The sequence below is a fragment of the Megalobrama amblycephala genome, linkage group LG13, assembly GCF_018812025.1.
Source record: "Megalobrama amblycephala isolate DHTTF-2021 linkage group LG13, ASM1881202v1, whole genome shotgun sequence".
NCBI lineage: Eukaryota > Metazoa > Chordata > Actinopteri > Cypriniformes > Xenocyprididae > Megalobrama > Megalobrama amblycephala.
Genome location: NC_063056.1, coordinates 39,066,244 through 39,090,681, shown reverse-complemented (window position 1 = coordinate 39,090,681; position 24,438 = coordinate 39,066,244). Strand labels below are relative to the sequence as shown.

At 36.9% G+C, this 24,438-nt stretch overlaps 1 protein-coding gene and 1 long non-coding RNA gene across 3 annotated transcripts; both read right to left on the bottom strand.

The window, feature by feature from the left end:
- Positions 1-642: 642 nt before the first annotated feature.
- Positions 643-15,917, bottom strand: LOC125243760. 2 transcript variants are annotated; one of them, XR_007179114.1, is made up of 4 exons: positions 15,658-15,917; positions 5,133-5,328; positions 2,288-2,451; positions 643-1,487 (listed from the first exon to the last, which is right to left on the bottom strand). It is a non-coding gene; the product is annotated as an uncharacterized LOC125243760 (long non-coding RNA). The 2 variants fall into 2 exon arrangements; XR_007179113.1 differs by having other exon boundaries at positions 645-1,435.
- Positions 15,918-16,023: 106 nt separating this feature from the next.
- Positions 16,024-22,507, bottom strand: LOC125243813 (uncharacterized protein C1orf232). Its single transcript, XM_048153651.1, has 5 exons — positions 21,952-22,507; positions 20,489-20,491; positions 19,426-19,503; positions 19,097-19,200; positions 16,024-18,090 (listed from the first exon to the last, which is right to left on the bottom strand). The coding sequence occupies exons 1-5, from the start codon at positions 22,030-22,032 to the stop codon at positions 17,742-17,744; spliced, it is 615 nt and encodes a 204-aa protein (XP_048009608.1). The 5' UTR covers positions 22,033-22,507; the 3' UTR covers positions 16,024-17,741.
- Between the last annotated feature and the right edge of the window lie 1,931 nt (positions 22,508-24,438).

The following is a 24,438-nucleotide window of genomic DNA, read 5'->3' as shown; positions in this document are numbered from 1 at the left end:
GATGAGGAGGAGAGAAGAGCGATACAGGACTAAAATAACATTACCTTTCAAAGGATCCTAATGCAGGAATATGGTTATTTATTTTCAGTTGAGCTTTATTTATTTGTATTCGGTACATTTCACTGTGGATTCTTTGGTAAATCAATCACATTTCAGACTTTAATATATGGACTCGACAGCAATGCAACAACATGTCAGTAACTGTGTTCATTCTAATGCCTGATCTGATATTAATGATTCATGTACAGTCAGATGATCTTTGTCTGTGTGTCAGTAAATCAAACCAGTGACTAAACACTCAACTTCACCTTGTTTCTCTTAGTAAGATGAAAATAATCTGTTATTTAAACAGTGATTAAATTATATATAGAAAGCGATCAAAGAACGCTCCCTTTACAATCGCTGGAGCTGTCAATCAAACAGCATGAGTTTATCAGTGACTGAGTTCTGGACTCGTGCCAAAACTCCCGTTTTATTCAATGAATCTCTTAGTTACATCATGTTTGCACTGTTAGTTATGATGAAAGCATTTGTTAGTGTGCAGAAATTGACGAGATCACTGCTTTCATGATCTCAACAACATGTCTGTGATCGGCTACAATGTTCATCACTGCAACATTTCATGCCACAATCTAAATATAATGCCATAGATTTAAGTTTAATGCTATAATCAACACTTTTTATGATTAGTTAACCTTGAGAGTTAATAGTAAAAACAAGCTAAAAGTTTTCGAGAGAGTAATACGTAGCTATTTCATTTTGGAAAGATGTCAGCCAATCACAGCAGTGGGCGTTTACACTGAAGTCTCACAGCAGACACGCCCCTTAAAACAGAGCGTTCAAATAAGAGGGCTAAAATCAGGGTAGGAAAAATGCCTTTTATTTCTAAATTATGAGCAAAGGCAGAGGAAACGTGTTTCCCTCAAAAAACTGAAGCTTTGCATACAGCACTTGTGTTCAATGCATGCAGCAGAGGAATAGTGATCAGGTTTGGGGTAAGTTTAGGTTTGAGTCTTGATGCTGGGGTGTCGTGGGTGGTCTCGTAATAACTGTAAAAGCACAATTATACAGTCTGAGAAGCCTACAAAGCATTCATCAGACAAAGAGCACTACACACATCTGAACTCTGTCTGAAAAGGCTTTTGGATTTGTAAAGAAGAAGCGTGCCAAGATTTCCACCTCCATTGTACCACGGTGGTATAATGAGACTCTGTTCACAATCGTCCTCGTGCATTTTGAGGGAATGTGCATCAGGCCCGGCTGGGGTTGTGAAGTGTGGCAAATCTGGCCTAATTCTTCTGGGCCAGCAGCTCCAATATGCCAGTGCCGTGCATGAGTCAGGACGGATAACGGGCCGGAATGATCTGTCCCCTCCTTCGGCATAAACATGACGAGGACTGCAGTCGGAACGGAGGAGAACTTGAATGGAAGTGAACTAAGATAATCCAAATGAAAATAATGCATGATAATGGTGTTGTGGAGGAAGGCTGGAGGAGTAAAATAACAGTGCTAAATAGAGCACAGAATTACAGCAGGAAGAAATACAGACATGCACCTGCAAAAGAAACTAGTTTGAACCTAAAAATAGGTGTTTTATAGAGAAAACATCCTGACATTTATCTTTTAATACTGTATTAGGCACAATATAATATTGACTTTCATGAGAACTGAATAAATGATACTGCTGTGTATTCATATATACACTATTATATAGTGTATATATGATATATATCATATATACACTATATAATATATCAGATATACTACCATTCAAAATATATTATATATACTACCATTCAAAAATGTGGGCTGGTAAGATTTTTAAATGTTTTTGAAAGAAGTCTCTTCTTCTCACAAAGGCTGCATTTATTTAATTAAACATATAGTAAAAACAATAAAATTTTGAAATATTTTTACTATTTAAATAGCTTGTTTTCTATTTGAATATACAGTCAAATGTAATTTATTCCTGTGATCAAAGCTGAATTTTCAGCATCATTACTCCAGTCTTCAGTGTCACATGATCCTTCAGAAATCATTTGATTTGCTGCTCAAGAAACATTTATGATTATTATCAATGTTGAAAACAGTGCTTCATTTTTTGTGGAAACCATGATACATTTTTTTTTCAGGATTCTTTGATAAATGAAAAAGCATTTATTTGAAATCTTTTGTACCAGTAGTGTATTTTAACCTAAAATCTAGTTATTAAAAATGCCCACAGTGTAAAATGAAGTCCCTGAAATCATGGCTGTCGTTGCACGTGTGCGAAAGCTTCACAACTTACTTCGATGGGCTTCGGAAACCTAAAACTCTTGGGGGTTTCTGGGAGGGTCTGTTTCAGTGCTTCACAAAAAACCATCCCGGTGCAGGAGAAGATCCGATGGCAGCAGAAGGTCATAAATCAGAGGACAGACCTTTTCACTTCAGTCTCTCAGGCGTAACCTCCTTCTGTGGGGTCAGAGAGAGAGAGAGGCTCTGTGGGAACATGGCATGTGAATTACGGCTCTTTTTATGACCTCCTGACATCAGGACGGACCTGAGAATGAAGGTCAGAAAGTGTTCGGTGGAAAATCACAGGTAAACCTGACAGAAGTTGGGTTTGGGTCTGTTTGTCTGTCTAAATCTGACATTGAGCACTATAATAATAAAACTTAGTTAGTTTGGGTTCTGTCAAAGGACATTTCTACAAATGTTACTTATCAAAAAGACACATTTACAACATGCTGCAGAGGCACAAACGCCAAAAGGACCAACAATATAGGCAATAAAGGTATTAGCATAAGGTTAGAGAGTTCAGAGCTGTGTGAATCTGGACGAGAGGAAGGCCGTGACACACACTTTGATGTTATGGAGGGTAAAAGTTCTCGAGAGTAACGTGATGCTTAACGTCTCTGTACAAGCGACCTACTCCCATCTTGTTAAAGTTTGTGTATAAGCTCTCCATGCAAATTAACAAGGGAATTTCATTACAAATAAATCCTTCACATTACTGTGTTCCATGTTTTGTGTAAATCAATATGATCCCTGATTGTAAAAAACAATAAGCGATCTCTGTAACCAGGCAGATGAATGTGCAGGTCTGCGATCGGGCGCTGCCGTCGGCGGAGATTTAGAGACTCCAGTGAAGTGATCGAATTACACTGTGGCAAACCAGGAGGAACATCAGGCCAACAGCTGTGCCATGTTTATTCCGTGTTCAACGCACTATACGTTTTCAACTGTGAACACATTATTTCAAATTTCATGTCAGATTTGCCTTTTTTCTCAAAACATGTGCAAATGTTGCATGTATAATGATGGTGATTCAGGCATCTCTTGGTAAAAGAGCATTCAGACACTGACCTCGAGAGACGGATGGATCCTACTTGAAATATTAATACACTAATGTCCGGTTTCACAGATGAGGCTTAAGCTAGTCCCAGACTAAAATGCATGTTTGAGCTGTTATAACTGAAAGCAACTTGCTCTGACATATCTTAAAATATGTAAGTGACATTGTTTTGTCTCAAGATTCACACCAGTAATGTGTTTTCTAAAGCACATTTATAAAAGCTACTTTTTTCGATTTGCTGCTCAAGAAACGTTTGATTATTACCAATGTTGCTTCTTATTCTAAACGGAGGCATTTGTTTCAGTATTCTTTGATGAATAGAATGTTCAAAAGAACATCAATCATTTGAGAAATATTTTGCAACATTATAAATGTCACTTTTGATAAATTTATACTTAATGAATAAATAATGATAAATGTTTACTTAATGAATAAAAAGTACTAATTTCTATCACAGAAAACAGATTGTGTACTTACGATCATGTACTTATATTTTTAAATAGAGAGGATTGTGAGGTTCTTTTATTGAGCACGACAATTTGTGCATATCATAAGCTTCAAAGTTGAAAAATAATAATTGTGTAAGTCTGACTAAACAAGTTAAAGGACTGATCACATTCTATAGTTATTATAAAAAATGATTTGATTATAATATTATTATATTCTTAATGGCTTTTTAATGTTAAAGGATTAGTTCACTTCAGAATTCAAATTTCCTGATAATTTACATGTCATCCAAGATCTTTCTGTCTTTCTTTCTTCAGTCGAAAAGAAATGAAGGTTTTTGAGGAAAACATTCCAGGATTTTTCTCCATATAGTGGACTTCAACAGTTACCAACGGGTTAAGGGTCCAAATATCAGTTTCAGTGCAGCTTCAAAGAGCTCTACATGATCCCAGACGAGGAATAAGAGTCTTATCTAGAGAAATGATCAGCCATTTTCTGTAAAAAATAAAAATGTATATTCTTTTTAACCACAAACACTCGTCTTGCACTGCTCTGCACCGCCACGCATTACGTAATCACGCTGGAAAGGTCACAAAGGTAGGCAGAAGTACCGCGTTGTTTTACCTTTTTTTGTAAAGGCCGTTTGACTTAGTTTTTGCACGTTTGCTTTGTAAACACTGGATTGGTACTTCCACCTACGTCATACGCGACCTTTCCAACGTGGTTATGTAATGCATGGTGCATTAAAGCAGTGCAAGCATTTGTGGTTAAAAAGTATATAATTTTTTTTTTTTTTTTTAGAAAATGACCGATCGTTTCTCTAGATGAGACTCTTATTCCTCGTCTGGGATCATGTAGAGCTCTTTGAAGCTGCACTGAAACTGACATTTGGACCTTCAACCCCAAAAACCATAATTTCTTTTTGACTGAAGAAAGAAAGACATAAACATCTTGGATGACACGGGGGTGAGGAAATTACAAGGAAATTTTAATTCTGAAGAGAACTAATCCTTTAACTTCCAATTTTCAAAATCATAAAAAAATTTATATTTAAATTACACTCTTAAAAATAAAGGTTCTTTATTGGCATCAATGGTTCCATGAAGAACCTTCGAATCCATGGAATCTTTCCATTCCACAAAAGGTTCTTTTTAGGTTCTGTTCATTGAAAGGTTCTTTGGAGAACCAAAAGTGGTACTTTTATGGCATTGCTCTGAAAACCCCCTTTTGGAACCTTTATTTTTAAGAGTGTATCAAATTTATCAATATATTATATAAAGTGATATTGGTCATCATAGTACATGGTATGGGATCAAAAAGAAAGTAAGTAGTACCGCCCTCTCCTACTAACCTCAAAGTCTGATGTGCTTGATTATAAAGCACTGTGCAGTGATGGGCAGCTGGATTTCCGTCTAATTTACGGCTGGTTGTCCTTCTCTCTGTAATTGTAAGCAGTTTTATGGGGCAAGAGTCAACAGTGCAGTTCCCACAGTCTACAGGCCGGTCACGCTGGGCTTTAAGGGTATTTCTTCAGGGATCAGGTACTTCTGGAAAGGTTAAATCAGATGGACAGGAGATAAGGGGAATTAGCCAGTTTAGCTCCAAGACCTGGAAAAAGTCCATATGTTTTCCAAGGGAAAAGACCATCTGTGTTTGTTTGTGTGCACATGTGTGTCCCTGCTTGCACTCCCAGCGTCTCAAATGAGAAAAGAGACGCATCAAAGACTCGTTAGGGGTGTGACCTCGCCCACAGTTTTTGGGGTGAGCAGTTCTGTACTTAACCCTGGTCAGCGTGATACAGAAGTGCATCCCTCCGCCACAGCGCAGAGCTTCAAACAAACCCCCTGATGGCAGACAGCTAGAGCAACACGCTTTATCACAATCAGAATATGTTTATGATTGTATTATGGAGTCGTGGTGCCATTTGGGCCGTGATGAATGAGAGTTTATCAGCAGCTACAGGTTGAAACAGGTGACTTGCTCTTCCAATTCGTTTTCAAATGGTGGTCTATTTGCCCTTTATAATGAGAAAGACATCAGCTCTATTCTAAAACCTAGTGAGCTGCCTATGTAGGGAGTATTTTAAGACATCACAGGCATAATGAAGGTGCATACCAAAAGATATGCATGATAATTGCACTTACTTTTAAGAAACATAATTTTGAAAAATCACACTAGGTCAGTGCATGCTTACATTTAAATATAGAGTTAAAGTCCCCCTGTAGTAAAAATCAAGTTTTTAATGTTGTTTATATGTCTATGTGGTGTTTTTAATAAGACAAACCATGTGCAAACTCATAAGTCAACACCATTGTTGAGTATTTTCTTCTTGAATCCCGGGTGTTTCTGACGTCACAAACTACCTTGTAACCAATTACGTCAAAGTGTGATTGTCAACGAGTGGATCTCCGAGCTGGTGAGTGAGTGGAGGCGGGGCTAATTTGCATATTCATAGAACCGGGTATACTAAATGAGGCAAGGGTGTAGAGTTACATTCAAGCTATTTTAAGGCATCAAGGAAAAAACATTTAAATATGTAATTTTGGTTATCAAAGAGGAGTTTTAAGGGATAAAATTATTGACTACAGAGGGACTTTAAATATAAAAATAGTTAATTTGAGTCCAGCCTATACACTGCGTTCCAAATTATTATGCAATTGACATATCAGTAAGATTTCAGTACAATAAACATTCAGATTTTAGTTTTTCTAAGTTAAAAAATAAAAATGTTTGTTTGTTTATTTATCCATGTCTTTTTAGATAACTGGTATCAATCTCAGACAAAATAATTTGCCAGATCTATGGAAACCCTACTTAGAGGTTGTTCCACATTATTAAGCAAGTCACAGTTCTCATGCAATATGGGGAGGAAGAAAGATCTTTCTGAAGATGAAAAGCATGAAATGGTGCAATGTTGTGCAAAAGGCATGAAAACAACTAATATTGTGTGAAACTGAATGGAGATTATCAAATTATCATAAGATTTGTAAGTGATTTAGAGCACAGCAGAACTCGGCTTATCAGAACAGATAAAGGCTTATTAATTAAAGTTCCTATCAAAAAAATTAATTGTATTAAAAGGGCAGCTATAAAAAAGCCAGTGTTGAGCAGCAAACAGGTATTTGAAGCTGCTGGTGTCTCTGGAGTCTTGAGAGCCTCACCATGCAGGATGGCAGTTGTGCGTAAAGATGCATTTTAGACACCACTAACCAAACCTAACAAAGAGAAACATTAACAGTGGGTGTAGAAATACATTTTCAAACAGTTTTATTGCTGTGGTGTTTTTTTTCAGCATGGGATAGTGCATAGTGCATTGTACAAATAGTGCATTGTACTATGCACTATCCTCCTTTTTATACCATAGCTGAAAATGGCCAGTTATGAGCTCCACATATCTTGCAAAAGTAATTTGAATACCCTCCATCTCACTTCCCAGTATTCCAGCCCATATAATCACCCACCAGCTCCTTGCTGACGTCACAGTCTTGTTGGAACGTGGTGGCCATTCACCAACTATCCAGAAATCCATCCATTTAGACCATCCATTGTAGTACGGCATTAGTCAGTGAATAAAACTATTTAAAAATGAGTCTTCATGTATTTCTAAACCCACTGTAAATGTTTCTCTTTGTGAGGTTTGGTTTGGAGTGGCTGAAATGCATCTTTACGCACAACTGCCAGCCAGCATGGAGAGCTTCTTGAGACTCCAGAGGCACCAGCAGCTTCAAATACCTGTTTGCTGCTCAACACTGGCTTTTTTTATAGCTGCCCTTTTAATACAATTACATTTTTTGACAGGAACTTTCCTCAATAAACCTTTATCTGATCGAGTTCTGCTGTGCTCTAAATCACTCACAAATCTTATGATAATCTGATAATCTCCATTCAGTTTCACACAATATTAGTTGTTTTCATGCCTTTTGCACAACATTGCACCATTTCATGCTTTTCATCTTCAGAAAGATCTTTCTTCCTCCCCATATTGCATGAGAACTGTGACTTGCTTAATAATGTGGAACAACCTCTAAGTAGGGTTTCCATAGATCTGGCAAATTATTTTGTCTGAGATTGATACCAGTTATCTAAAAAGACATGGATAAATAAACGAACAAACATTTTCTTAGAAAAACTAAAATCTGAATGTTTATTGTACAGAAATCTTACTGATTTGTCTCTTGCATAATAATTTGGAACGCAGTGTATGTAGGCACTAGACCACAAGCTTTTGGAAATTCATTAGCAGTCTGAGTAAGAATTCATTACTTGTAACCAATATCCAATATCCTTAGTAGTTGCCATATAAGGTATAAAACAACTGTTGTCCAATTCATGAAGCACATAAATTTACATCCTTGTTGTAGTTTTTATGTTTTTAAAGACCAGCTTCAAAAGTCACATTTGAGTTATGACTTCAATTTTATGCTGTTCGGGAAAATTAGAGAATAATAACATAATGAATGCATTTGGTCTCTAAGGATTAATCAAGTAAAACGAGCCACCTTTGAACAGCTAAACTGAGCTGTGTGTATTACTTCAGGGTCAGTTACTCTGTGGGGGAAAACACCACAAACACTTATAAGCTCAAAGTCAATCATACCAGCCACATAGAAAAAAAAGACCTGTTATCTCAATCTAATCTGTCTACGACACAAACAACAGGCTGCTGTCACCTGAGGCGCTGAGCGGGGGCTTTGTCAGACACCTGGACATAAATGGCTAATTATAGCGATTTCTAATGAGAATATCAGATGTGAACTTTTTTGAATAAACATCCTAAGGTGATTTTCATATCAAATTAACCCTAATTCACCGCTGAGTTTGCAAACACACACAGGCTGGCACCTCAAATAGAAACATGGGAGTTTGAGCCCAGAGGAATTTCATAAGGAACTCTGTTTGTAATGACTTGTTGCTGACAGGCCGGACAGGAGGGAATGTTTGACCCTGAGCAGATCGTGGTAGGTGAAAATAGAGGCAGATAGTTGAGATCTTCCCTCTGTTTAACGCTGTGCAGCACCAGGCACTGCCAAGTACGGTGTATAGAAGCATAAAGAAGTCTTCTCCTGTCTTTAATGGCCATTCAACCCGTTTTAGGTTAGACAATCTTGTTCTGAAAAGCCATTCCACCTACCAGCGCAGGCTTGAGCTGGACGCTCATTTGTCCTCACAGCAACTACATACATTTTAGGGATGCACTGAAATGAAAATTCTTGGCTGAAACCGAAAACCGAAAACCGAAAACCAAAACACCGAAAGAAATTATGCCAATTATTAGTACCATTGCATTTATGGCTATGACTGTGTACTAACTTTACTAAAATCAAGGCATTGCAATTGCATAAATTAATATTAAAGTTTCAAAGAATAAATCAAATACAAATTATGCAAATATTTATTTAGCACATTACAACAATGCACAGTATAAAATAAAATTCAAATTAAAATGTTTAACTTGACCCCACTCATGTGTACATTAAATACTAAAATATGTCCACACCGCAGACATGTTGCTTCAGACAAGCACGTGCAGGTCGCGGTTTCTGTTTGCGTAATCACAACATTTCGGCCGTATTGTTTCGGTGATAAAAGTCTTTCGGCCGAAAACCAAAAATGCACTTTCGGGCCATTTTCGGCCAAAATTTTCGGTGGCCGAATATTCGGTGCATCCCTAATAAATTTATCCACTAACCATTCAGAAACGTCCAGTTTCATTCTAAAAGTTGTAACTTCTTCCTGAGTCTCTCCATCAGTGTCGACTCCGGTTTGAACAATGTAAGGCTGAACACCGTTACTGACAATCCTCATTTTGGCTGCGTGAGATTCTCCAGCTTTGTTGTTGTTGAGCTGTTAAAGCTCCGCCCTCTTCTGGAAAGGGGGCGGGAGCAGCAGCTCATTTGCATTTAAAGGGACACACACAAAAATGGCGTGTTTTTGCTCACATCCAAATAGAGGCAAATTTGACAAGCTATAATAAATGATCTGTGGGGTATTTTGAGCTGAAACTTCACAGACACATTCTGGAGACACCAGAGACTTATATTACATCTTGAAAAAGGGGCATTATGGTTCAAGTTCAAGTTTATATTAAATGACATACATTTAGATTGGAATTAGTATTCTAAATGCACAAACAAAGCCGCAACAGAACCGTTGCGTCTCCAATCAACAAACAGTGGTGTTTCTTTCCTAAATGATTCAGCGTTTTAGAGCGACTCAGGTGAGTCAATGATTCCATAAGCCATTCATAATAATATGCCTCATTCCTAAATTAATCTCAATCAAACGAAACGGTTGAATGAGTAAATTAGTGGCTGCGTCTGAAACTGCATACTTCCCTACTATATAGTAGGTGAAAAACAGTATGTGACAAAAGAAGTGTGTCCGAATTCACAGAGTAGGCAAAAAGTACCCGGATGACCTACTACTTCCTATGATGGACACTTTACTATCCCACGAGGCCACGGGAGATGATTTGTGAATGGCACTTTTTTTTAAAGTAAGTACTTATTCAAAATTAGTATCTACTTACGAGAGTATGCGATTTGACGCAGCCCTTGACATGCTCATAAAGACAGTGACTTTTTATGTTTAACGAATCATTTCATAGTTCTATATTCAATATATTTTATATTTAAAACATAAATCTTCAAATATTATTTATGCAAATGTAATTGCTGTGTAAATGCATTCATGGCATCTCTGACCTGCATTAAACAGTCTGTGTAAATACACCTAAATGCCACTTTAAATGCAGCTTCTGTGCCACCTCTGCAGTACAATGATCAATATACTGATTTCATTTGATTGGTATCAGCCCTTCTATAATAAGAAAAGCTTATTTCTGTTTCTGGTTTGGAATTATTTTTCAGTCCTTTATCCTCCTCCTTTTTGGTGTTATAGAAATGGCCACCCTACTCTAGTCACTAGTGAGACCCATGCTACTAGGTCTCATTTTGACTCTAGACGGGCCTTAGAGGATTGTAGGAAATAGGGGGAAGGGGATTTGAAGCTATATTGGCAGCACGGGTGCAAAGTAAAGACAACATCCCAAACAGCTGTAGAAACAGTAAACGGACACCAGCATGGATTTGAAGCAGTGGGGAGAAGGGTCAAAGACACACTCTCATCCTGATATACAATAAACAAACACACAACAAAATGGGCAGGACAACATTTTCTGTACCTGCTCATGACACTAGCGCATGACGAAACCATGGTCACATGTAAGGCCGTGAACATACTTTGCACAAGCATGCAAATGCCATCAGCAAGATTCTCCTGTTCTACTGTTGTTCTGATATGACAGTAATTGACCTGTAAAAGAAAACAGACTATAGAGGAAGAGAGTTTATTTTAAAGCTCACTATAGCGCCCCCTCAGGTAATGCAGAAAATGAAACACAATTCACGATGATGCACAGAATCTCATTGCTTTAAGCATGTGTTCACGTTCCAAAGTCGAAAATATTTTTAACCCTTTTTTTAAAGATTTACACATTTCAATTAATAGTAATATTCCATTCAATTATCCATTCAATTGAATTCCATGAATACAATAATCCTTTCATATTTTAATTGAATAATTGAATAATCCTTACATATTTTTTTTACATAAGGATTATTCAATTCAATTTGATGGAATTTTACTATTAATTGAAATGCGTAAATCTTAAAAAAAGGCTTTTTTTTGAGTGCAGTATTATTTTATTATTTATATAATAACAGCATTTAGAAATATTTAGAATTTTTAATATACCTTCAATTTATTTTTGTTTTAGTTTCAGTAATTTTAGTTCTGCATCTCAAACTTATTTATTTCAGTTTCTGGCAACATTTGTAATTTTTGAGTTTTTCATCCTATAAAATTGTATTTTATTTCAGCTTTATTTTAATGACTGAAAATTATTTTTAATAGTTTTAGATGTAGTTACAGTTTTAGTTAACAAAAACAACACTGACATTTTCCACGTTTCAGGTCTAAGCGCACATGTAAGTATAAGAGCACATCCATATTCATGTTCATAGGCAATGCAAAAATCAATATTGATTTGTGAATGAGTGTCATGGGAAAAAAAGCAGGCCTCCCATGATTCCCTTTCACTTCCCATCAAGCACCATCCTGAGCCTGACATCCATGACAGTAAAATTGACTAATAACAACATACCGAGAAATCAATTTGAAATGTTGTCGACTCCCTTGCACGTAAACTAGGTCACATTTTCCAGAGAAGCAGAGGCTTAGAGTTTTTTAGGACACGTTTTTGCCACTTCTCACTTTCACAATTTGTTCTTCAGTCTATAACTTTCCTCTCTTCATTTAGGCCTATGTAAAGAACTTATGCTGCCTTCACATGATTTCCTAGGTAGTTTCATAGACAAAAATTGCATATGAAAGCCCTCCCATTTAGAAACTTGAATGCAATGAGCTCGTAATCACGATTTCAGAAGTGGGAATTAACAAATTTCCGACAGGACGTGAAGGCAGCAATAGTCTTAAGGGTCGTTTACACCAAGGATAACTATGACGATAAATATATAGTTCTAAATGTAAAAGAATAGTCCACACCACAACTGTAACGATAACGGAAAAGAGAAACAATAACACTGAACGATCGATCTTTTCCAGCTGATAAATGATAAAAATATTGACAGCCAATCAGAATCCATCCTGCTTTGAGAGTTCGAACATTTAAAGCGACAGACATCAAAACTGCAGCACATGCTTAAAATAAACAATGTTATTTTTAACATACTTTTATCGTTCCTGGTGTGAATGGGCCTTTAATCCATGTAATAATATTACAATTTGCTCAAAATTCATTCTCGGAACCCATTTTCCCTTTTAAATTTACTTTATTTTTTATATGAAAATCCCAAATGATTTTTGATTCATGGGAAAATACTATGCACCTTAGGGCCTTTTCTTTTCCCAGCACTTTGATTCTGTTCTAAAATTTCTGTAATCTTTATGCTTGTATATTATGTGGGGGGATGAAAGAGCCGGTAATCTCTTGAAATCTATGAACAAGCAAAAAAGTAGCTGAGAATTTCTCAGGAAGAGGCTCCTGTGGCCTGCAGGCTAGGCTGCATAAATAATGAACACATTTTCTTCCCACGTTCAGCTATTCCCTAAAAATCACATCTACAGCTTATTTGAAAGGAAAGCCACTAAAGAGTAACCTGCATGTTTAGTCCAGTTGCCTTTCACTCAGACATCAAACGGCAACAAATGGGCAATTGTGCAACATCAGAGAAGAAGCGCAGGTGAGGAGGTCAACACTTCCCTTAGTCACAGCTAGCATTTGCTCACCGTAGTACTCCGCAGTAATTGTATTTGTGTCTGTGTGTGTCTTGGTATCATGGGAAACTACACCTGGCCTCAGGCGGCTCTGTATTTGTAAGGTAAAAGGCATATGCATGTGTTTGTGTGGTGCTGCTCAGACAGAGATCTTCCAGATGGACCTGTTGCCTGCACAGATGAGTCACGGGCCCCTCGCAGACGAGCCGCTGTCACCCACAGGTGCTGGCAGGCATGTCTGTCTGCAGCGGAGGGCGTTTTTACGTGCAGATGACTAAAGCCTGGGCTGAGCTGGTATGTGTTTTATTATGGTTGTCTTATAATTTCACTCATGGTGATGTCTTACCTCACAAAAGTCAGAGACATCAACAAACTCTAGGCTGAAAGAAAAGGAAATGCATGCCCATTTCATCTAAAATCAAAAAGAAACATAGCAAATGCATATATTGCAATAAATGCAATATTTTGCATAAACAAGAAAAGCTTATTTTTAATAATAATACAAATAATACTAATAATAAATAAATAAATATATATAGCTGCGAGCAGCAATTATCGGGGTTCAAGCGCTTTAAGGCCTTTAAGCACATGCATAAAAAGGTATTATGTTTTATTTAGCAAGCACTTAGATCATAGATGTAAAAAATCATTTACAGCCAATACAGGCAATTTATCATAGGAAATTTATGGTTTATAAAGCTTTTTAACAGTTATCAAGGTTGAGCCAAAGACCTAGGACTAGTTCGCCAAAGTTGGTTTTTGAAATAATCTCCAATATTTGACGAACGATTCGGTGGACAGCGGCGGTCCAAGAGGCAAAATTGCTCAGAATGAGGAGTTCTACCATGTGATATGAATGTCGTGGGTGCATGCGAAAATTTGCGCAATACACTATCCCGTGAAAAACATGAGGTGCCACTCAGTGCCTGATTTCTTTTGAATTTCTCACAGGCCTCTAGGGCCGTGAGTCAAACAGACCCAGCGAGTTTCGTTCCGATCGGCCTCCGTTAACCTTGTCTGATAGCTGCTCAAATTTCATTGGCCAGTGGCAGCCATGTTTTTTGAGGCACATCAATGTCCTCACAGACAATCATTGCATTGAAAAGTTGAATCGGCGTCGGAGCTCGTCGGTCCGTCGGGCCATCTGATCATTCTGATTGGCTGTTCAGATACTGCCACCTGCTGGTTCGGAAAGGCATTTCATCTCATGCAGCTGCAGAACTGACATGCTACTTGGCCGTCGGCTGTCGAGCGTTGGTTTGGTGTGTCAGGCCAACTTTGGACACAGACGCTGCCGACGTGAGCCAACCCTAACAGTCTGCTTTTGTCGCCACTAGTTCGTCGGCATCTGCTTGGTGTGTTCCGGCCTAAAGACACTACATGCTGATTTTCAAGTCAATCAGACTAACGGTGAAGTAGTTATAGACATTTTCATAATTTTTGCTGTTAAAACGCCACCAAGTGGCCAGTCGCCGCATTGTTCTTCAGCCGACCACATAGTGAGCCCTTACATAAGTGTGCTGAGTTTAGTGAAAATATCTCATTCCGTTCACGAGTTATAGCAATTTTAGTAATCGTGGCTCCACCCACCTCGAACGTTTTGGCGGCCCTTAGGGACCGTTAATTGAAATTTCAACTTTTTTTGATAATTATTGACAATTAGACTCCGGAGAATCTCGCTGCACTGGTTTGGTTGCAATCAGGCCAAAAACCTAGGACTAGTTCGCAAAAGCAGGTTTTTCAAAAAAAAAAAAAAAATACCCGAAAATTTGACCACTGTAGCGCCCCCGTCAGGCCGATTGGGGTGATCTTTGCTTACATTGTAGAAGGTGTGAGTACTACCCTCAAAGTTTTAAGTGTCTTCGACTTACGGTTTGGTCTGCCCGATCACTTTTAGGGGAGAATGCTGATCCTTGGAAATTTTAACAATTACAATAGGGTTTCAACGCTACGTGCTTAAAGCCCTAATAAATTTGTTTTTGCATGCATTGACATTATGTTCATGACAATTAAGCACATTTAACCCCAAAATTCTCATGATGCATTCAAACATTTTACCATTGAGTTTTGTGTGTGTATGTGTGTGGAGAGCGCTCTGAAGGAAGGGTGGTACCTCATGCTTTCAAAGCTAGCTAGCTTGCCATCGCTAGCCTCTCTATTATTGCCTACCCTACCTTTAACCTGAAAGTCAATACATCCAGACTCATATCACTTCAGTTCCCATTAGCGCTATCTGTCAACAAAAATCTGCTGTAATGAGGTAGCCTATTGGTGCATGGCTGCAAGCTTTTCTCAAACACCTGTATGAGGAGAAACATACCTGCAGGCCATAAACTATGTAAGCGAAGCGACCAGATCCTGCATGGAGCCATATGTTATGACAGGCTTAGAGCGGGTTATATTACTGTGAGACAATAAAAACTGGAGTTCAAGTATGTCTCATGGACCTGCCTTCATCAGCCTTAGATTCAAAGACAACAATTGACCTTTAATGGAGTCATTCTGCCATAGTGTTCACCAAAATAAAACTAGGGAAATGCTGTCATAAACCAGCTGATAGAAAGATTCTGCTCACTTACCTATGTTATTGTTTGAAGGAGGCCCCATACATTTATTACCATTTTTACGTGGTGAACAATAGGGTTTAGTTGGTTTGACCAGGTCAAGTGAGCTGTAAAATGGCTATATATAAAATGGCTATATGCCCTTTAAAAGGACTTTGTGTAGACCTTATGAATAAAACACATGCTTTCTGGTAGAATATAATTGTGTTTAAACCATCGCAGCAACTAGCTTTAGTGATGTTCGGTTCGTGAGCGAATCGTTCTTTTGAACCGGTTCTTTTTAGCGAGCTGGATCAACATTCTCATTTTGTTTCTATGGTGTTGTTATAGCCTGCACTGACATCTGCTGTTCACTACTGGTAATAGCAGGGAAACCCACCACCCTCTCAAACCCCTGTGATAAATATATTAAAATCTCATGACATGTTTTTGCAACAGAACTTTATTATATCATAAAATAAAACATCAAAGCAGAAAAAAAAATCAATCAATCAATGTGACTTTTGACAACAGAGCAAACTTTGAACAAAAGGCAGGGAGACACAAGGAAGGACAGAAGACACAAAGCACCTTTGAGATATCGTGCATATACACTCATCACATTAGACTTCAACTGGAGACGCAAAACAAAACATTATGAATCAGAACACTGCATGAACTACACCGGACACATATTCTGTAAACCTTCACCCAATAAAATAGAATAAAATCTATAAAATAAAATTAAATGATAAATACCCCTAACTTTATCAATTGCATTTCTAAATATACAATACATAAAAAGTATTGTAGGATCTACATTATATAAAATAGCAAAATCATTCATTTCAATACTACTCTTTTCTTAAGGTGAGATTGTTCCTCTAGGTTTTTTCAGATCACATTTCATTTTGATGTTGGGCTTTTTATTATTGCCTATGACATAAATCAATGAAAATAAAAAAAGGACACACAGATGTGTATTTTTTTATTTTATTTACATCAATCATTTTCTGCTAGATCACTTGGCTAGTTGCAGTCTTTGGTCGCTAGGGTGCTCTGGCTGATTGCCAGACGTTGCTAGGGTGTTCAAGATAGTTGATGGGGTGTTGCTATGGTGTTACTAGGCTATTCTGGCCAGTTGCTAGGGTGTTTCTATGTGGTATTATTGAGCTTAACCTTGCTTGTAGGGAACTGATTTCACTTGACAAAAAGAAAAAAGTTAAATTTTATGCCTCAGATATTAATACTTCATTCTCTTCATTCATTCCCTGATGTTTTACAGTGTTTTATTTTTTTTGAAGCTGCTGTCTGTAACTTTTTTGTGTTCAAAATGTGAAAAAAATGCTATAATGAGCAAGTACATCATGAACCCATTTTCCAAACCGTGTTTTTGTCTTATCCTGAATCACTACGGTACACCTATAATAAGTGTTTATATTCTGACTATTTCAGACTGGTTCGGGTCGTACCGCTGCGGAGTAGCACAGTACCTGCGTGACTCGTCATAGACGTAAACAGAGAGAAGTAGTTCCGGCTACAATGTTCTTCCGCCAAATACATGCAGTTCTGTTTATTAACCGCTAGAGCGCCAAAAGTTACAGACTGCAGCTTTAAAGTGAAGTGTGTAATTTCTGCTCAACAATAATGATTATATGATTATATAATAATGATTATAAATTGTTTCTAGGGTGTTATTATTGTGCTTAACTTGAACTGATTTCACTTGTTAAATAAGCCTCACTTTATTATTAAATATATAAACTTGTATAAACTTTTTATCTACAGGCTTCAGATATTAATAAGTAATATTTCCTGATGTTTTACAGTGTTTTTGAATGCAATTTCTGCTGCTTCAAATTCAGATTCAGTATTTTATCTCTTAAAATGACACACATCACCTTTAATAACAGACGTTTGTGTGAGTTTCCCGTAACCGGCAGTTCCCACACGAATGCCAACCAGTCCAGGCCAAAAGAGGCCACAGTGTCGGTCACGGTCGATGCTTTTAAACGGGTGAAATGCGATCACATCTGCACGATAAGGCTCATATGAAGCACTGTGGCCCCTGTGGTCTGAACTGTGATAACCCTTCTCTAGTTCTCTACAACCGCTGTTGGCTAGTTGCTCTTGGCCATGCTTTTGGTCTTCAGCTCAGCCAGTTTGCTGGTGACAAAGTTCCACTTGAAGGCCGGTGTGTCTTCACTTCCTCCTCCGAGTGTGGCGTACTTGGAGAAGCTGTTGCCCGCGCCGCCGTCGCCCTCCTCGCCCTCCTGCCCGACCTGGTTGTCGCAGTCTTCGGCTCTTCCGCTCTCATTCTCCACCTCCTGGCTGCCGTCACCTCCTGCCTCCGCCGCCTCCGCTTGCTTCATCGCAGCTGCTTGGTGCCACTTAGTCGCGAAGTTATCCCAGAATCCAGTGTTGCGCTTGTTGGGTCGTGGAGGCTCCTCCGGCTTCACCGCCAATGGACTGTAGAGATGCATTTAAATAAATCAAAAGTGGCAATAAAGGCGTTTATAAGGTTACAAATTATTTCTATCTCAAATAAATGCTGTTCTTTTGAACTTTCTAATCATAAAAGAATCCTATGGGGGAAAAATGTATTACACACTAAAAAATGCTGGGTTAAAAACAACTTGAAAATGGACAAACTGTATTGTTTTAACCCAACTATTGTTTAAAAATGAGCTTAAAATGAGCGCAAAGTATGTAGGAAATTAACATTTATTAATAAGTTTAATGAAGAATAATTAAACAATAAACATTTATTAAATTGCTTATTAATAAATGTTCACCTTTTGATTATTATTGTTGCCTCTAGTAATTATGTGTCTAATTTTAAATTTTTTGGGTTCATTTTAAGCCAGCCATATAGTCATTTTTAATCAATAGTTAAGTTAAATTAAACAACCCAGTAGTCTGGGTGAACATTTAACCCATCTGCTGGGTTTGTCCATTTTAAACCCAACTTGGGTTGTTTTTAACCCAGCATTTTTTAGATTGCAGTTTCAGCAAAAATATGAAGCAACTGTTTTCAGCATTTATAATAATCAGAAATGTTTCTTGAGCAGCAAATCAGCAAATCAGAATGATTTCTGAAGGATCATGTGACACTGAAGACTGGAGTAATGATGCTGAAAATGTAGCATTTCAACAGATGGAAAGCAATTATTTTAAATTGTAAGAATATTTCAGAATTTTACTGCTTTTACTGTATTTTTGATCAAATGAATGCAGCCTTGATGATCAGAAGAGACTTCTTTGAAAACATATTTTTTGAACAGTAGCTTGAATCACAAAAAAATGTGAGATGTTTGACCATTTTTAGCTGTTGTGTAAGAGTGTGAAATTGTACTTAATTTTCCTATCTGCTGCAGGCAGTTTTAATAAAGAACAATTAGTGAATAAAACCTGCTTTTCAAGTAAGAAGATAACTTGGCTCTCCGAGTTGAACGAAATGCATCATAACACTCACTGATCTGCTGCCGGCTGGTTCTCTGCCTCCAGAAGCTGGTGTTCATCATCCTTGGTGAATAGAGATGAAACACTTTTCCAACCTTTCGCTCCGGCTCCCTGCATCTGAGGAGGAATATACACACAATCACACATCCAACAAACATCAGTATGACTATATGCTGTTAACAAACAGTGTCCTGTAGTGTGAGGTTATCTGAAAAAGTGTATTTGTGTTTGTGTACAACTATTAACTACACCTGTACATGTATTTGAAGCACACACTTGCAGTTTGCAGAAGATTTTTTATTTATTTAATACAATTATATATATATATGTTTCCAGGCTTACTCTCTTGGCGAGCTGTGTCATTGCACTGGGTCCTTCATCAGACTGGATGGGTATTATATCTTCAGCCGCATCACTGACCTTCATTGACAAAAATGAATCAAAGACAAAGTTATAATGGGGACACTTAATATTCAACAGTATTATTAATCTGACTGCACTGACACTATTGGATGAAAACTGAAGTGAGCTAGACGATGACTTCACTGTTTTCCGCAGAACTGCTTTATAGATGAAATTAAATCATTTAATAATTGATGATCTTTACAAAGGAACTCAATCAACACTGAACTGACTTCAGCTGAACAATGACAGCAGAAATGAACTCTGTTTGCATCATTGAATCATTTTCCTGTAATCACATAATCTGTATTGTAAAGCGGTGTATAAATAAAGGTGACTTAATGGTGAGTAAGAGGTAAAAATAAATTTAATGGATAAAATGAGTTTCAGAGGGTGAATTTACATAATTACAACATTTGTACACTGAACAAAATGGTTCTATTCGAGTCAAAAATATTACTTAACATCATTGAATCCACCTAAATACATTGATTTATACCAGCAAAACTCATTTTATCCATTAAATCAGGTGCAATTACCACTTCTTATAGTGCTATGGATGTACTATTGTGGTTTAGTCAAACTACACCTACTGACAATTGATTTTTTATGGAATATTGCAGTATTCATTATAAATGATGTTTTTAGCATTATTTTGGTCAATTCATGTGCCTCGTAATCTTTCATCAGAATATCTTCCCCTCCCACTTGCAGCAACATCTCTTCTCTGATGATGAGGGCGGGGCAACCTGTCACTCACATGAGATCCACCAATAGCAAACCACAACCATCCACTCAGTTCCCCACAGACAAAATCAAGCCCCGCCCTACATTTGTTCTTGTTTGAGAAGCTTTCACTCGGATATACGTCACAATAGGGAAGAAAAGACTACTGCAATTTATGTTTCATGCCAACTAAAGTGAGTGGGATTTGATTTCCAACAAACATGTTATTATTGCTCCTGTAAAGCCATCAAACTAGTCCAGCTTGACCAGTGAAAACCTGCTTCATGACGAGCAAACCACCTTCTAATGAATAAATGCAAAATGTAAACAATAAATTACTGTAATGAATTTGGAGCAACTCTCTCAAAGTTACATGCATTCACTATATGCATTTAAAAAGAGTCAGCACTGAAAAAGAAATAAAACCATGTATCCGATGTTTATCTTGAATAAGATGCTGTAATCTGTTGGCATTGTTGTGTGTTGTAGCAGGCTATGGAAACTATGCAAGTTCACTGGTAAGCGAGAGGTCACACAGACAGGCGAGAACTGTGGGGAATCTGCCAACGAGTCCAGCACACCCTAGAGTATGTTATCCGTCTCCAGTCAACCACTGGAATGCCACCCTATTCCTATCATAGATCCAGTTACAGGGCCTCTGAAAAGTGGGTCAAGGTTTCCCTTGATCAGATACTTGAAAGAATATTTCAAATATTTAAATGCATCCAGAAAAGCATTTATTAGCTATTTAAAAACACATGCTCTAGCCAATCAACATAGTACAGGAACAGAGAACAAAAAACTCTAAAGAATCCTGAATCCACAAGAATAAACTGATAGTCATATAGCTGGGTCTTTTATTTTATTTTATATTAATGTCATTCAATGCACTTAAAATGTTTGATTAAGATATATTGTGACATTATTTCTGGGGTAAATTTGGGAGAAATCTAAAGTTGAGTACTATGGAACCCCGGACATGACATGCAAGAAAAAAAATTAAATTGTGTGCACGATTTACTAATTCGCATGCGCATGATTTATAAATCGAGATAACGAAATAGTAAATCGTAAACTTACTTTTTTAAGTTAAATCAACAATTCTTTTTTACAGTGCATGCATGCATATTCATGTGATCACATGCTCAGAGGCCCAGTATAGCAATAGACTGATATACTGGACAGGCTGATGTATTATAAATATAATTGTATTATGTATATATTGACATTTTATACACCATTGGGAATCCTGCTTTTCTAGATATCGGTATCGCCATTATCATTAAAAAACTGCATAAATGTTTGCCATTGCTGAAACTTTAGATTTATTTGTTCTGTCCTTAAATGTTTGACGATTCACTCAGAGCAATTACTTAAGGTTTCTCTCTCTCATTGCAAACAGCAGTTATTTATTAGAAAAAGTTGCCAGATAAAGACACTTAACAATATTTAGGCCTAAATTCAAGATTTATATATCTGAATTGCATTTAATACCTCCATCCATTTGGATTACACAGTAATCCAAGAGCACAAATCTTACCTGTTTCATTGAAGTATGACAGACAAACAAGCATCACTTTAAGTTTATTAGTTTGTTTATGTTAAAACTGTGTAATCCAGATGGATGGAGATTTTATATGCAATTCAAATACACAAATCTTGAATGTAGGCCTAAATATATTTCAGTGCTTGTTCACCCATATCTGACGACCATATTTTACATGCTGTTCTGAGATGTACCTCTTCCACCGCATCCTCCTCCATATCTGGGTTGAGGGTCTTCAAGACTTTACTCTTGTAGACTTTCCACATGGGATTCATGATGGACACCTTCAAAAAATCCTCAGATGTGTGCAAAAATTCATAAAACAATCCAAGGTATCTCTAAGGCACCATTAACAAACTCCCAGCCTTAGTTTAGATCTAAATCTCTAACAATATTCCTGTTCCATCTGTAAGAGACAGTCAGTTTTCAGTGCAAAATGACAACAAGCTTCTCCTCATCGTCTTTATGCTGACACTTTGAATGAAAAGAGAAACGGGGCTGCTAGTCGAGTCCTTGAATTCAGTGTGAAGTAGATGAAAGAGGCAGTTTCAGCGGTGAATGCGCGCACACACACACACTGTGACACGGCTCAGAAGCCCAGCATCGGTTACCTGGAAACAGGTGTGGGTTTCCTACTGAATATTTCAAGCAGCTCCGCTAATAGTTGAGGCTTCATTGTTGGCTGCTTTAAGAAGAGCATGCCGTGTAACATTAACCCTGGAGAATGAACATATATAGACACCAATAAGGTCAGATCTTTGGTTGTGACAATGTGCTTTTTATGATATTATTATTCAAAATATTCAATAATTGTTCTTTGAAAACACCAAAACAGGCATGTGGATTTAAACACAAACACAAACCTTGACAGGTGAACATGTCCGGGTTATATATTTTACCCTAAAATGAAATGAAAGTAATAAAAGAGAATATAGCTTAAACAAAACAAAAGCACATTATCCCCAAATTTTCATTACTGTAAATGCAGCAGTTCTCAACTGCTTTTATTTTAGGACTCAGATTTTACATTAGATATCAAATGGTGATGCAACAGCACTAAAATGTTGTTTATTGAAACTTTATCAGAAAATGTGTTTTAGTTTTGTAAATCCTTACAGCAGCAGATGTGAAGTCAACAATAAATGATAAGGAGAGAGTTTTTTCCTCCCTTTTAGAACCTAATAAGACTAATTATTTTGATGGATTATGTATGCATGATGCTAGTTGCATTTTATTATATGCATTTTACCTGCTGTCTGGGATGCATCAGAACTTCACTATTTGAAAGACATATTTTACCCAAATTCTCATCACTGTAATTTATCCACACATTTTGCTTTTGAGAGTTTTTTTTTTTTTTTTGTTCCTTTTCATTAATTCAAATAAAGCTGAAATACAGCAAAATATAAATATTAGATGAAAAACTTTTTTAAAAGTATTATGAAACCTGAAACTGAAAATAAAATTAAAGATAAATTGAAATATTAAAAATTAATAAAACTGCCAAAGCACATAAAATTATAAATAATAAATAATACTAAAATAACACAATTATTTTACTATATACAAAATAATACAATTATTTTACTATAAATTTACTATAATAAAATTATTTATTTTAATCAAATTAAAGACAGTTTAACAAATGTGACCAAAAAAAAATCATAAGGGACAATTTTTTGAAACTGAGATTTACACATCATCTGAAAGCTGAATAAATAAGCTTTCCATTGATGTATAGTTTGTTAACACAGGACAATATTTGGATACAACTATTTGAAAATCTAGAATCTGAGGGTGCAAAAAAAAAAAAAAAATCAAAATATTGAGAAAATCTCTTATAAAGTCATCCAAATGAAGTCCTTAGCAATGCATATCCACTCGCAAAAATACATTTTTGATATATTTACAGTAGGAAATTTACAAAATATCTTAATGGAACATGATCTTTACTTAATATCCTTATGATTTTTGGCATTAAAAGAAACAACAATAATTTTAACCCATATTGTTGGCTATTGCTACAAATATACCTGTGTGACTTATTCATTTGAAAATATTAATGGCCACAGATCAATAGACGAACATCTGGAAAAAAAAAGTCTAAAAACAGCTGTGATCAAAACGAGGGTTGTTTAAAGTTGGCCTTCAACCTCTGTGTGTTTTCAGAGGAGGGGGTCGCTAACCTGCGCTTTCATAATTACTATAAGGGCCTGCGCATGCAATCCAGCTACCCGAACGATAATGTTTGTTGTGTAATTTCACCTGACACATTAGTTTCCTCTTGTTAACCTGATCTGAAGTATCCAACGCAATATATGGAGACAGACATTATTAAAAATGTATGCTTTTGAGGTGTCACTTACCTTTGGAACATAGTTGCCGAGCACTGGAGGATGATTTATTGCTTTTCATTTTATTGTTTATAGATGCACAGCCTTTACGTTTATTGACACATAACATCTGGGAGATATATATTTGAACCTGGAGCTCAAGTCTCAAACCATTTCAGTGCCTTAAGTGACTTCAACATTTTCTTTTAAAGCAAACCAGATTCTTTAAGACTCGAAACCATCACGGTGGTATCTTTTAAGCAGCATGAGTTAAAACCCTGTATTTCAGAGAGAGACTCACATCACATTCAGAACTGGCAGATCTCTCTGAGAACGTGCACTCTTGAT

Bases quoted from the DNA above. Each gene is read 5' to 3' on its own strand.
- LOC125243813 (XM_048153651.1), bottom strand. From the start codon at position 22,032: ATGAATCCCATGTGGAAAGTCTACAAGAGTAAAGTCTTGAAGACCCTC. The intron at 19,201-19,425 runs GTAAGCCTGGAA...ATTCCTCCTCAG, and splicing joins TGACACAGCTCGCCAAGAGA to ATGCAGGGAGCCGGAGCGAA. The intron at 18,091-19,096 runs GTGAGTGTTATG...GCATCTCTACAG, and splicing joins AACCAGCCGGCAGCAGATCA to TCCATTGGCGGTGAAGCCGG.